General features: G+C 39.7%; 1 protein-coding gene across 2 annotated transcripts; it reads left to right on the plus strand.

The window, feature by feature from the left end:
• The first annotated feature begins 35 nt into the window (after nucleotides 1-35).
• On the plus strand, nucleotides 36-15,196 carry kctd5b (potassium channel tetramerization domain containing 5b). Of its 2 annotated transcripts, XM_084040094.1 has the most exons (7): nucleotides 36-396; nucleotides 6,692-6,800; nucleotides 7,127-7,218; nucleotides 7,342-7,437; nucleotides 7,631-7,735; nucleotides 10,206-10,331; nucleotides 13,323-15,196. In XM_084040094.1, the coding sequence occupies exons 1-7, from the start codon at nucleotides 175-177 to the stop codon at nucleotides 13,350-13,352; spliced, it is 780 nt and encodes a 259-aa protein (XP_083896220.1). In that variant the 5' UTR covers nucleotides 36-174; the 3' UTR covers nucleotides 13,353-15,196. The 2 variants fall into 2 exon arrangements, with proteins under 2 accessions (XP_083896220.1, XP_083896221.1); XM_084040095.1 differs by lacking the exon at nucleotides 7,631-7,735 and having other exon boundaries at nucleotides 41-396.
• Nucleotides 15,197-15,648: the final 452 nt, after the last annotated feature.

The raw sequence follows: 15,648 nt of genomic DNA on the forward strand, positions 1-15,648 counted from the left end.
CTCTTTTCTCTGGGATAATAAAGTGCTGGTGGAGTGAGTTGGTAGGAGTGGCCGAGGCGCTGGCAGCCCTGCTTTGCATGAGTCGTCGACTCTAAGTTAGCGGCTGCAGCTTAGTTATTTCCTGTCCGCCGCGCACACAGCCGAGGCGAGGGCGGAGGAGACGAGGAGAGAGGGATGGCAGAGAACAGCACCGAGGCAAGCAGCTCCGTCCACCGGAGATGTTTAGCCCATTCTCTGGCGGAAAGAAACACTTCGGCCAGTGCCGGGGCATCGAAATGGATTCGACTGAACGTCGGGGGGACGTATTTTTTAACAACGAGACAGACGCTGTGTCGAGATCCCAAGTCGTTTCTGTACCGACTGAGCCAAGCTGACCCCGAACTCGACTCCGACAAGGTAAATGCTAAGCTAGTTAGCGCTGTAGTTAGGGAGCGCAATTGGTTAACGTTAACTCAATTTCGCCCCACACTAAATTGGTTTATATCAGCTTACTACATTGTTGTACAATCAGGGTGTCAAATGACCGTGCATAACAGCTGTGCTAATACCATCCCAGCTTTGTGAAATCAGTATTTAATCACACTTTGTGCTAACTCGATTTTTTTTGTGGCTAGCTAGCACTAACGCGCTAAGCTAGCTAGATTCCGACAGTCACCACATGACATACCATCTTGCTGCTAGCTTGTGTGTGTGTGTGTGTGTGTGTGTGACTCGTTAGGTGTCGCTAACTACACAAGTTGCTAGTTCTTGTGGATACGTACATGTGTTGTTTAAAGCGTTTGCTTGAAAACTATAGCGCATGGTTTGAACCGACTTTGCCAGCTTTTCCAGTCAAAAACATCAAGTCGCCTCAGTACGTTGGCTGTTAGTTAGAAACTTTCCCCTGCTGAGATCTGAGGCCATTGCCTTGCTCATCGAGGTGTGCTGTGTGTGAAATAGTGACAGCAACCACATGCTCCTTTTATTATTGGCAAGAACTACTGAAACTCTATTATGTGGATGACTATGTACAATTTATAAAATGGATGAGGTGGAACAGACAAGAAGACTCCTTTGTAGGCCATCCAGTAATTGTGATGTCTACTGTTAATGCTATAAATAACTTGCCAAATGATGTAACATTACACATAGAAGACTTTATTGCTTGATCAACTTGTGTTTTTCCCCCCTTACTCTCTTGAGGTTAGTCTTGCTACTTGGCTCCGTTTGTTCTACTGTACTCAGCCTCTGTGCTGGTGGTGAGGCTCCCCTAATGAGCACATAAGTCATTGCCAAGTGGGGTGAGGTGCTGCTGACAACCGAGAGCTCGGGATGAAGTCACTCATCTGCCTGAATGGCCTCAATTCTCCAGAAGCAGGCTTCTCTGTTTGTCCATCTGCCAGTTTTAACAGCGGAGTGCGTGTGTGCGTGCTTTAAGGCCCCCGGCAGACACAATGCATGTACACATAGTATAATGTGTCCTGTTTTCATCCTTTATTGTACTGCCCTATTATTCATTGTTTTCATCTACTTTAACATTTTAATCTTCACCCCTGCCCTCCTTTTATACTAATCTGCAACCGTGGCTCATCTCATTTTTTCATGCGAATATCTTAATCTCTAAATAATCAGCTTGCTTTTTTGTCAGTTTATCCTCCCATGAGCAAGGATCAGTCCATCTAAATCCCTTGTCTTAAGTGTGTATCAGACTCTTAAGCCATTACTATACCTCTCTCTTGCGAGCAGTCTCATTTAAGATAGCATCCAGTAAAGAGCAGATTATTATTAGCTATTATTTCACTTTCATTTATGTTGACATGATTTAATTTGATCTGAAACTGAGCCGTTTTTTCCTTCACAACTTCGTACAAGAAGCCCAGCATAGTAACCGATCAGTGGGGGTAGAAAAAACGTTTTTTGTGCGAATGCAGTATTGTGTTTCCCAGCCAAGGAAATGAGTGGTTCAGTTCTCAGTCACGCAGGCTGACGTGCTTCAGCAGGACTCTTGAGGAGAACTGCATTATTCATGTTGTTGACTGGAGCTTGTTTTGCACATTGGGGTAGATCAGGGAGAAAGTGGAGGAAGTGCTGTCATGTGCACAACCATAACGGCAGATAGTCTTTTATTTATAAGTATTCTTTTTAAATTGTTTTACTCTAGAATTGACATGCAATCATTGCCATTGTTTTAGAGGGCTAAAACTAGGTTTGTTAGACTAATGTGACTATTTGATGCTGCAAGATCATAAGCAGGCATTGCACTGAAAATGGTCATTGTCCAGTCAATGAGCTGACATCGGAGACGGCATCCATCCCTTTTGGCAGACTCCTACTCTCAAACGACTCGACTCAGGACCACTCAAGTAGAGAGCAAGCTTTCTAGCTTTGAGAGCTGCATCAATTTTTCAAGCACCCCATCACAAAGGATTCTTGTTCCTTCAACATCTTATTCTTTTCATATTTATATCCATTTGCTGCCCGAAGAAGTTCTCTCTGCGGCGCGTGTGAGAGAAATGTGGCCGCATTTAATGCCGTATTCAGCTTGTACGTCATGCCTCAGCACACCGTGGGAGGCAATGTAAATATTTAACAATGATATCTTAGTCTCCTGCTCTGTCTTCTTGCAGTAAGTGCTTAACAGGACAGTATACAGAGTACTATTGGCATATCAGGTGTGAGTCAAGGTTGATCCTATCTGCTTTATTCCTCTAAAGCAACATATTCACAAAAGCCAGTTGCCTACCATTGATCATACCCATGTGTTGCAGTAAATTAAAATGTAATCATCCCAAAGTCAGTCATCAGCGAGACCAATCATTTCTCTCCCAGCCTCTTCTTCTATTCCACTACACATTTCTCATTCTGCCAGGAGAAAGCTCCAGGTTACAATGATTTCTTTTTTTCTTCTTCTTCTTTTCTGGCTTGCCAGCTTAGCCGTGGAGCTACTTAACTCTCTCTCATCATGACAGCAAAGCTTTTAGGGGACTTTTAAAAGGGGACTTTCATTGACTGCCTGCAGCGATGCTCAGTCATAAATAGTTCTGCGAAAAGCACTCATGGCGTTGACTTGCTTCGCATGTGGTAGAAAGGTGAGAAGTCCCTTACATGAAAAGTTCAACTCTTAATTCAAATGCACAGTGTTAAATATCTCAAAATATGAGGTAGTTTCGAATAATATAGCCCTGACGTGATGCGTGTATTATTTAAAAGATGAATGCCGCCTATTTGACTATGCCATTACTGCTTGTACTCCAGGGGGACTCCTGGCTCCTACTCTACATGGATCAGACTTCCTCTTGGCTAAGTAGCTACAGTCATGTGACTCAGAAGAGCTACTGCAACATCTTTAAGCACCGTTTCTGCAGTGGGCTTGTATTCCAGCTCGACTGCAGTGAAGGCTGAGCAGCGTTCGATAATGCTTTCATTCATCTTAAGTATTGGTCTGCGCAAATTGAAATGACTTCACCCGCTGTTGCTATTTTTGCCTTTATAATTACTGGCAACCATCATCTGGTGTATTATTTGAAAGTCTAGTCTATATCAAATTTAGCAATGAATAAACCCACACCAGTCTGGCTTGAATTACTGAATGCTTCCATGCAAAGTTTTGGTGTACCACCATTGTTGTACTCCGAAGCAAACATGCAGTGACTTGTACATTTTGCGGAATTCAGGGTTGACTTTGAGTGTTCAGTGTCTGCAGAAAGTTTTTTTGGACATCACATGCTCGAAGGGTGGGTCGCCGTGGTATTTCCTGTGTGAGGATATGTATTGTGTGTAGAAGAAGACTGATAAGGTTAATTCTACACTTCCCTTTGCTGTAGAGACCAACCCACTAATTACCATTGTTTACCTTAAGCTAAGGTTGGAATCCATTCATGGGTAGTCCTGCTTTTTACTTGGCCTTTGTTGTTGTATCTACGAAAGGGTTTACACTTTCAATATTTTTGGTGATTTTAAGCCGTGTTGACACTCGTCAGTGTGTTTTGTTGATATCATCAGGTGTGTTTTGTTTAAGCGGTCAGCCTTGTCCATAGGTCAAGCAATTTTATTTAATTAAGATATCATAAGATATCAATAAAGTTAGTCTTTCAAGCTAGTTTGTTGTTGCTTTTAATCAAACCTTAATGTTCACAGATGATGATCCCTCTTGTTCATCATCATGATAATATTCTGCAGAGATCGTGAACTTTTTTAATTCAAGAGCTCTCGTCCAAATTCCTTCTTTTTCCCTGCCCGTCAACAGCACTCCTCCTATTCCCTCACTGTCCTCCGTCTGTCTGTTTGTTGCCCGATGCTCCCCAGCCTGGGCCCCCGGAGACACAGCCTTTTTGTTTAATTAAACACACTGCCCCTTTTGTGTTCATGGGCCCCCCATATCAGAGCCCCCATAATCATCTTTCGCCGAACTGGGTCACTATCACCTCGAGTCCCCCATAGATGAACGTGCATCCAGACAACTAGCAGCAGGCTTGGTGACCGGCCAGGAAGCAGAAGGTTTACAGAAGTGTAGAGTACACATGTGGTATCTCTGAGTGTTTGATCAGTGGGAGTGTTTGGAGGCAGTGTATTCTAGTTTATTTGTGCAGTGCAATCAGCCTTTTTCACAGCAGACATTTTAACTCGTCATAGTAGGATGAGTGCAGGTGTTGCTAACAACATTGACAGCAATGTACATGTATATCATGAACCCTGATACTAAAGCAGCTACATGGAATTCAGCTCAACTTTAATAGCTCCAGACAAGGAAAACCTCCACAAAAAAAAAACGAAATAACCTGTTGTCGTTTGTTATTGGGTAGATAACCATTGGACTATTTGGCACACTCCCTAAATTGAAGTTATACAATTTGTATAAGCCAAATGTTTTGTTTCAAGCATATTTTAATTAAAAACTGGATTATTTTATTAAGGATTTACTTTTCTCAAGTACATGGGGATATTTTCTGCCTGGGCCTCAACAACATATTGTTATAGCAGTGGTTTCCCAAACTGTCCATTCACATAGACTTTGCAGTGGAAGTAAACATGACTAAGGGACTATTAGAAGTGAATCCTTAAGTTGAATAGACCTTTTGTCAAAATGGACATTTTGACTTGTCAAACATGGGTATAAGCTGTAATTTCTGAAATTTTTGGAATGGAGCCATTGATAATGTCTTAAATTTCGACTCTGCTTTCCCTCCTATGATGAGTTCAAATTCCTCTGTGAAAAAGGTTTATGGATCTGATTCATGTAGAATTAAGAATAATGGTGCTTTGATGCTGGCAAAGCAAGCTATATTTTATTCCGAACGAAACACCATGTCTACTGATGGATTTCTATAGGAATTAAAAAGAAAACCGTTCCTAGAGGCCAAGAGTAGAAACTGAACCTATACTAAAATATACCAGTACAGTGTGGCATGAATGTGGTGAGCTATGCAGATTTGGTCCCATCTGTTATGGCTATGAAGGGCCTACCTATGCTTATGTTTAAACCTAAGTGACGATTGAAATGTAAGGAACTGAAACAGGGCAAAAAGACCAGGATAGAGCTTCATTAGACTCCAGTGGGATCATTTTGCAGTTAGAAAGGAGGTCAGCCAGCCAGGAGGTTTCAGATTCATTATAAAAGAGAATGCACTGGGACATTTTCTCATTATTGGAAAGATTAATGGGTTTCGAGTTAAATCCATCTCTGGGCTCGTGAAGATGAAGTAACTATGCTCAAGTTCTTCATCGTAGACATGGTTGTTTGAATTTGGTCATAGCCTGCAGTGACAATATTGCACTGACCATCAAAGCTGCTAATTTGCTAAGATTGTTCCTTAAGCCACATTACTTGATGATGTGAAGTCAAACATCCTACAGCCTTTGAATATTGCAACAGAATTTGCTTACGGCCTGTGTTCAGCGCTGAGTGGTTTACGAAATGTCATGCGTGTCTTGTTTGACTCACTAACGTCGCATCATATTAAAGCACTTTTAGTATTGAACTGGTGCTGGCTGCTGCAGTTAGACAGCTGTTCAAACAGACTCGTGTTATGTGCGAGACCAACTATGTAGCAGACCGGAGTAGACTAGGCTAATTGTCAGTTGTAAGCCAAGGTGCGTTCTCCTGGTCCCCATGGTGGATTCAGCTTGCCGTTCCAAATCTTTTTATGTTCTGCTCTAATTGTTTTAACCTCCTCTTCCCCCATGAGACAAGGACGCTCTAATCGCAGTACTTACAGAAATAGGGGAATACCCAGCGGTTGTGAAGAAATTGAGATCAAATCCGAGGCCTGTGGGGATAGTGAAGTGATATCCCAAAGCTGTTGTATGTGTGTGTCTCTGCGTGCCCATGTCCTCGCAACCCCCGTGGAGATTATCAGCATCGGAGTTGACCTCATAATTCTCATCCCTCGAGTTTTATTCACTGATGCAAAATGTTTTTTTCCCCCTCAACAGATTATGTTTCGATTAAGATATGTATGCCTGCTCCTAGTCTCTTTTTGACATGTTGGTTAATGCAGTGTTCAGATGAGAGCATTTGAAATCACGTTAATCTCTGGTTACACTACAATCCCTGTACTAGGTGCTTAGAATTTAAATTGCTATCAGTGTTTCTCTTAAATGTAGGTTTGACCAGAAACGATTCCTTAATATTTATCTGTTTCTTCAAATCAAAAGCTCAGACAATAAATGTAGCGTTATTATATTATGCTCATCTTTCTTTTTTGCTTTTCAGGATGAAACTGGTGCCTATCTCATAGACCGAGACCCCACATACTTTGGGCCAGTGCTTAACTACTTGAGGCATGGCAAACTGGTGCTCAACAGGGACTTGGCAGAGGAAGGTAATGTCTCTGTGTCATATGGAATGAACTTTGAGAAATGTTTTCTTTGAATAAACACACACAACAAATAAATGCACAATAAACTTCTGAAATATTTGTTTTCAATATTTAAGTTAATTTATTTTATTTGTATTTTGCAAAGAAATGAAGACGGATGCCTACTTGTTTTTTTTTGGTTTTTTTTTTCCAGAATCCAAATGTAATACAAAGAATTTGATTGGTCTCACATGTTATACTGCATCTCTGCAAAGCTCTAATGTAGATACCCTATTTAATGTTGGCAGGATATGTCTGCATAAAAGCTTGTTTCTTTTCCCCGGTTTTAGGTGTGCTAGAAGAAGCCGAATTCTACAACATCACATCATTAATAAAGCTCATCAAGGACAAGATCAGGGAACGCGACTGTAAAACATCACAGGTACATGAAGTTCTATTTAAATGGAGTTCTCAATGAATATGACAGTCCAGTCCCATTCCTTTTTTTGGTGTTGGTATTTCTCCCTTTCCATCCCATTTGCTAATGTGTTCGTCCTCCAATCAGGTTCCAGTGAAGCATGTGTACCGGGTGCTGCAGTGCCAGGAGGAGGAGCTGACACAGATGGTGTCTACCATGTCTGACGGCTGGAAGTTTGAGCAGGTAAACCACTTCCTGCAGGGTCACAGCAGCAGTCCTTCTTTCATGTGCTTCACCCACCCCACCTCACATTGACCCACACAGTCCAATCCTGAATATTGGAACTGGCTCAAAAGCCAAACAGCAAATCGCATCTTTCTCATTGTCCGCATACATGATCCGGGCATCCCGTCTGTGCTCTGATTGGTTGTTGCAGCTTGTCAGTATAAGTTACGGGCGGGCCCACCAGTCAGAGTTTCTGCTGATTGTGTCAAGGGAGGTGAAGGGAGTGGAGTCTGCTTTGCCCAACAACAGCGGAGAGGTGTGTCTAACAACTTTCTGTCCACGGGCCGGTCACTGCATGGTCCCCATGTTGTCCACACCCCCCGTTGGCCATCGTTTGTCCCTAGTAGACACATAGCTTCTGGTCATTCTATTTAGTTGATTCTTTTAAGTGTTAAATTGTACTGCTTGCTCACCAGTGAGGCTAGGAGAACATGACACCTTTTTTTTTTTTTTCTTGTCTGATTTTGTTTTATTATGGATTTTTTTTTGTGTTAATACTGCAGTCACAGTTTTTACGCCCGTCAACAGCTTCCTCTGTTCTTGATACAGCCACTTGGCTGTGGGCTTTGCTGTAATATAGTGCTGGTTGTTTAAAGGGGGTTTGTTGTTTTAGCTTGCCGTAAGGTAATCTTCCTTGCTATCTGAAATGGATTCAAACATTAAGAGAGAATAATCCAAGTTAACATGAGTTTGTGTTCAGCCGGAGCTGCTGGCTAATATTGTTATGACAACACCGCACATTTGGCCTAAAGCTCGCTCAGTCGTCATCCAATGAGAGTCTTTTGGGGAGATGATCTTTAATGACCTAACGCTGCTTTAATATTCCATTAATATAGACAGTTTGTTGGGGTATATTTCACCAAGAAAGTCTTGCTGCTTGTTGGGTCTTTAGCAGCATGAAAAGGGGAATCCGTAGTGGCCAGTTGAGACTATTTGTATTTTTTGCTGCGTTGATGCCTATTGTGCGAGAGATTGCTTAACAACAACAAGTCTCCAGCAGTAGTGGCTAATGAGCCGATGCATGTCTGAACAAGCACACCTGGGTACAGACAGTATACATGTAGCCTGCAGGGTACACACACACTTAACATTCAGCAGTAAAAGCAGTTATTCAGGAACAGCTCTGTTTTTCAAGGTGTGTATGAGGGTTGTTTACAAAAACCTTACCAATGTCTTCCCTTTTAATTATCCTCTTTTATCCTTTTGTGTCTTTTTATTCAAACTGACATGACTTAAAACAGGAAAATTAGAAATTAGCAAGCAGCTTATTGTATCTAAATACATCATCATGTGTTTTCCTGACAGACCCATTCAGTGCTCAAAGGAAAAAGCTGGTAGCTTCTGATTATATAATTTGGTTGAATTTGTGTTCTTCACTCATTTTTCCTCTTAATTATTGTGGTAAAATGGTAAGCCATGCAGCTAAAGAGTTGGCAAGACTGAATTAAATGGAAAATTGACTTTTATATAGTGCCTTTCTCGTCTTCTGAACACTTAAAGCGCACACACTAAATGTCAGAATTCACCCTTTTTATACAAACTATTCATATTCAGATACAAATGGCAGAGGCTGCAATGCAAGCTGTCAACTTGTCTATCAGGATCTAAATGCTCATTCACACACCAGAACTCCAAAGCCTTCAAGACGAATTTGGGCTTCAGTATCTTGCTCAAGGACACAAGAGCTGGGGATCAAACCGATGATCCGCTCGATCTCCTGAACAGCAGCCGCCCAAAATAAAATGTAGAGTACAAGTAATAAAAACAGATTATAGAACACATCTCACATTATCGGATAGCTGGATTTATCTTAATCAATATGAAGCACTCTAGAAGATCCCGCCCCTGTCCCTTTCATGGTAGTACTAATACCAGTGGTGGGACGCAATGAAGTACAAATACTTTGTTAGTGTACTTGAGTAGAATTTTCAGGTTATGCACTTTATTTGAGTATTTCTTTTTACTTTTACTCCCTACATTTTAAAACAAATATCTGTACTTTACATCTTCAAAACAGGCTTGTAACATTAGTTTTAATACATTTGAGGGGAATTATCAAAAGTTTAATGTTCTTATTAATGACGCGAGATTCAGTAAGCCTTAGTTTCTTTGTTTGCTCTTTTATTTTTTGTAGGAGATACTGTAGTTTTAACAATTGATTGCCTCAATTTGTTTCAAACTATTTAATTTTAAACAAGCCTGGCCCGATCAAGTCAAATCCAGTGTTCCCCCACCATTTTGTTCAACCAGCATGTTAGCCTCCCATGTTCTTTGTGCTATTTATTTTATTGTCATTAATTTATGTTTGTGGACCACACATTCTTTTATTTCTATGTAGTTTTTGGTTTGCCCTTTGATCTTTATGAAATATCTTATTTTGTATATCAATGCTGGAATTTCTGCAGATCCTGAAAACACGGTTGGCATTGCATTTTATAAATGTTATGACCTAGAACGCACTCATTTTTATATACCCTTAAAGTTGTGAAATCTGTTTGGAGCCTCTAACTTTGATCTTACATTTACCGTGTATGTGTAAGTGTATGTGTTACTATGACATTCTGGGTTTAAATCTTAGGGAGCTTTATGTGTTATCCCCACTTTATCCCATAATATGTTTGGTGTGTCTAATGAAAACAAACAAACTCATGAGTTCCATAGTGTTTGCCCCTACTTCATCAGTCTAAGGCTAATTCTTCCTGTGCTCTGCTCTCGTGTCTCTCTAGCTGGTCAGCATAGGCTCCTCTTACAACTACGGAAACGAAGACCAGGCGGAGTTCCTGTGCGTGGTCTCCAAGGAGCTGCACAATCAATCATACGGGACAAACAGTGAGCCCAGTGAGAAGGCTAAGGTAAGTGTTTGAGCATTTGGAGAGGCCAGTTGAAAATCCGTCCACAGCAAACATCTGTGAATGATGGCCTGTGCTGGACGTTTTAAATGCATCGCATTTATGAGCATGCCACCAGGGACCGTAAAGCACCTCTCGTTTATTGATGAGAAAGCACTATGAAGGAGAACATTGTGAATGTTCAATCCCTCTGTTTAAAAAAACAGCCTGCCCGTGAAACTACAAGTGATCAGAGAAAAAGATAAAAAATGAATGTTTGCTTTGCGTTAATTTATACGTCTGGCTTTTTCATAACTGAACAATGCTCTCCTGTTTAGATTCAGGCATGAACCAGTTTCATTTATATGCTGAGGACGAGACGACTCAAAGGTGTCTAACAGAACCAACTGAGTGTTTAGACCCATGTCATGTTTAGATTTTCACCTAGCACTGCAATTGGAGTCTTGTGATGTCACAAGATCAAGCGTGGGATCATGTATCACACGGAAATCCATCTAGTCAGGCTTCAAGTAATGATTTTGTGTCTGGCGAGCCAGTGCACGGGCCAATCAGCATCCTTTCAGGTGTGAACGGGACGACACAGAGAGACGACTGAGGCTGTGATGGTTTATAGGGTCACCATTATCTGGAGATGCAAATTCTGATTTCTCTTTCTATAAACTGCAATTGACAGCAAGGCTCCAGATGGAAGTTTTTTTCAACACCGTCCTAGAACGGTCTCAAATTTTTTTTACCTAGTGAGTGTAAACATCAAAAATAAAAATGTTGTCCTTTTACATTGTTATTGTCATTTATAGTGGTCATTTGTGTAAAAAATAAAATAAAATAATTTAAAAAAACAACCCTCAGAATCAATTGGGGAAATAAAAGATTTGATTTTTATTGAGGGGGGTAAAAATCTAGCGTTACAATTAAACTTAGCTGAATACTTTGTTTAACTGAGTAGAGCCTGAACACATCATAATGCATGTCAATGCAACACGCGTTAACGTTAGCTGTGCTGTCAGCAGACGAGTTGTTCCCCCATGGTTTATTTTGGCCAGTTGTGACAAATTCCAAGCTTCCAAGAACTTCCATACATATTACTCTGTTTGTTGGTGTGTGTGTGTGTGTGTGTGTGTGTGTGTGTGTGTTTGAGAAAGTGTGACATTAATGTCTGTGTGTCGATGTAGAACTATGATGCGGCGGCAGCACACGTGTCTAAATGTGGCTGGCTAAAAATCGGAAAGATGAGAATGACCGTTCTCACCGTTCTTTGCTGTGCACCTCTAACCAAATCCAAACTGGTTCCTCGAGTATGAATAATTTCATTATGTTCTGTGCAATGTCTTAAAATCTAAAATTGTCTCTCCTTTTTTGTAGCAAGCATGAGTTATTCATTTGTAATAAATGGCACTATTTTCAATCAGTTGTGGAAAGTGAATTGAGTGTGTTAGGTGCTTTTGGCCTGGTTTTCATTTTTGCACTTTTAAAACTTATTATTTTTGTTGTTGTTGTTGTTGTTGCTAAATGCCATTCATGTTATTCCCCTCCCCTCAAACCATTAGTTTTCTTTTTCTCCCCATTCTCCTTTTCAATATTACACACCTCCATTCATTTCCATTATTTTACGACGTGCCTTTCTTGTCTTCTGTGCTGTCTGCATGCTGCATGTTGCTCAGAGTGACGACGAAGAGACGGATTATGAAATGAATGACTCTGATTAGGGTTGAGCATTTATGAGTCACCGGTGAGCTCTCAACTGCTCGCTGTCCCTCCATCACGCCTCCCTAGTTTGTCCCCATCTCCCTTCCCCCATGCCTCCTTGACGAAGTTTACACTACTGAAAGCTGTCTTTACATGTCAAAGACATTTTGATCAGATAATATATATAGAACCCGAGCAAAGAGACTAAATCCGGGTTGAAAATCAGCTTTGGTTCCTGCTGAGACTAGAACACTTCTTTGTGGGTGAACCTCTCACTTGTTTCAGTAGTGTAAATAAAACTCTTGTAATTATTGTAATGCTCACAGCCTTGTTTAATGGAGGGCCTGCTGAATCACCTGCTGCTGCAGTACGACTCATTGTCCCTCATTCAATGCCATTTTAAAAGGAAGGGAGGGTAACTGCACTCCCTTTAGTCCATTTCATTATCAAACATAGCAGTTGTAATGCTGTGTAGTGAAGCAATGCATGCTTTATGTTGATTGACAATGAGTAGTTATTGCTTATTATCTTTCTATGTGAGATCTGAATTGTGATCCATCATTTTCGTTTAGCTTTTCAGTACAAAGAATCACTGAGAGGACAATTAAATGTATTGTTTCTGCAGTAAATGTGAGAATCTCATGACATGACATCTACCGGTATACTGGTAAACTCGAATCTCACTTTATTTACATAAAGAATGTACCTGCGATTGTTAGACTCCTGAAATGATATCAGTATGGATGATTGCGGCAAAGCCCCAAAAGGGAAAATGGGTGCAGCAGAAGTGTGAAGGGAAAAAAATTGGTTTAATTAAATAAAACTTTCCTCTTAAAATTGACATACTGCTATAATTAATCATTTTGAAACCTGAATTAAAGGGTAAAAAAAGAAAGAAACTAAATAATGTTACATTTCAGTTCTGCTGCCATTTCCTTCTTCATGTGGTCTGTTTTGCCTTTCATCTCTTCTCTAGTTCAGAATAATTTGTGGTGCTGTGCTTAGTTTCAGTCTTTCCAGAACCAAGAAAGCATAATTGGCTTTAGAACCAAGTACTGCATAGTTTTTAGCACAATGCTTTGCACCCTATTCCGTATGTTTGCTTCAACCTAGAGTCTAGAGTAAATGTACGAGTGCTCCTGGCTGGGAAGAGAATGCACTATGGCAGAAATTTAAGACAGACCCTTCTAAAGTGACATTGAATACTAAACTACAGGGGACTTTACAGAGTCAGTTACTAAATGACTTTCTGACCATTTGCTATTTTGTTTTGTTGATTCTATCACCTTTTTTTGTTGGTCTCTGCAGATCCTTCAGGAAAGGGGTTCCCGGATGTGAAGAGGACTCCGTATTATGAGCTCCGGGTGTTATGATGCTAACATATCATCTTTGTGGAAGAACGTTTGGCACAATGGAGATTTAAAGGAGGGGTGTGCATTTATTTTGTTATTTTCCCTCAATTTAAATTTTTATTTCTTGATGTGTATATATGTCTGTTTACTGACGATTTGTGCCTGTACATTTTAACTGGACCTTTTTTTTTTTTTTTATTAGCAAGTGTGTTTTTTTTTCTAATTTAGAGTAAGGAATTTCAATCTACAAATGTTTTATGCTATAAAATATGGCCATCATTATCATAAAAGGCCAATGATTCACTCAGGGTCATCTATTGAGTTAATACTTATATCCTCCAACTCAAGGGTCTGGTAAGGGATCAATCATTATGGTCTTTATTAATACAAAGTATCACAACTCAAAATCATTGTTTTGAAATATTAAGAAGGGAATTGTGCGTTTTACTTCTTTGCACACATTAAAGAGTTAAGCTATTAAATGTCAAATTCACCCCAAAAACACATGGATCAAATGTTTTCCCAACAATTTCAAACAGTTACACTGAGATTTGTGATCATGAGGATCCCAGCTATACAACGCAAATGTTTTCTGACGCATTTGACATTTTTCTTCGACTTGAAAATCAATTGACACATTCACTGCCAAAAAAAGTGATTTGATACTGTAGGTAAAGGGGCATTAGGTAATTTATCACTTGCAGATCTTTTATTGATGATAAGAAAGTGACCTGAAATAAACAAATTAAAGTCCCATTTTCGCATAGACTAAATAAAATAACTTGAGAGATGAAGCAGAATATCTGCCAAATTTTGCGATCCAAGTTGTTTCTTGTACTTTATTGCTTGAAAATTAGATTTGTTGCTAGTGCAACTGCTTGTGGCGCCATGTACTCTTACCTTGCAACCTTAGTAACTCCATTGCCCACAGATGGCCAGCGTGTGCCGTGGGATTAAATAATGATGTTTTCAGGAAGGCCACTTAGCTGTATTTATAAGGATATAACTTAGGTAGTGGATAAGCATTTAACCACACATGTTCATTCAAAATGTTGTTTCAGAGTAAGATTTCTGCTCCTCCTGCAAAAGTGGACTTTCAGTAGTAAAGAGGTAATACTGCTCTCTAAATGTTGTAAATTGCAAATTTATATGAAGTTTAATCTGCCGGAATTTTTCTTTGCTCCTCATGTTCATAAGTCTAAAGTTAACTGCCAAAATAGTCAAAGGTGTTTAACGTGAATTCTATTTTGCAGTGATATTTTTTTTTAAACATCAGTGTCCCGTTTCATGTCGGGGCAAACATCCTTCAGACAATGGCGTCTTTAAAAAAAAAAAAAAGTAAATATCCCACTGATTTATGCGTTTTCCTTAACTAGTTAATTGTGTATGTTTGAGGGAACATCTTGTTTGATTAAGTTTTTTTTTTTTTGAGGGGAAGTATTTGCGGTGTGGGAGGTTTTGGGGACTGGAACTGCTTGAAGGCAGTGGTGAAGGACTTTCTGTTCATATCCAGAGGATTTTGTTTTGATGTAAATAATCCAAATTCAATATTAATATTTAACTCTTAAACTGCACGTTTTGTACACTGTATAGAAAACACAACTTGGAACGGAAGTTGTTTATACTGGATCTTTAAAAACGAAAAAGAGAAAATCTTAACTTCTGTTTTGCATCGTTTGTACAGGACTAGAGATTTCGGAGTTTAGATTGAAACAGCTGATGCTGAACACGGTGTCTTTCACTGAGAACATGCCTGGAACATGTTTTGATAACCAATAACAAAGCTATACGTGGCTGTCTATGAAGTTGACTGTTACATTTAAAAACAAATGTATTTTTCCTGCATTGTGATAGATTCTTCTAAGCATTTTGAATTGTGTAGATTTCGTACACAGCATTACAAGCACTACAGTGGAAAACATCACTGTGCACATTGCTGACAAGCCTGTAATGTTAATGTAAATACTGCATTTTAGAACACTTTTTTTTTTTTTAAATAGAAAGTTGTTTTCAGGTTTAATGTGTGGTTTTGATAGGTTGGATATTTCATTCACAAATAATAATTTAGTGTTGCCTTCCCCCCCCAATGACCAAAATCCAATGTCTTATGTGTAATGTACACATTGATGTTAGTGTCAGGGATGAGTAAACTTTTCTTAATGCTGGCACACTTTGTACATATAGACTTGTTAACGACACACAAACCTCCATTTACTCACATGTATACGTATACACTTGACTAAAACAATTTTTATATTGTCGGGGAAACGAGTATGGATGCA

Source organism: Eutrigla gurnardus, assembly GCF_963514095.1.
Source record: "Eutrigla gurnardus genome assembly, chromosome: 22".
Lineage (NCBI taxonomy): Eukaryota > Metazoa > Chordata > Actinopteri > Perciformes > Triglidae > Eutrigla > Eutrigla gurnardus.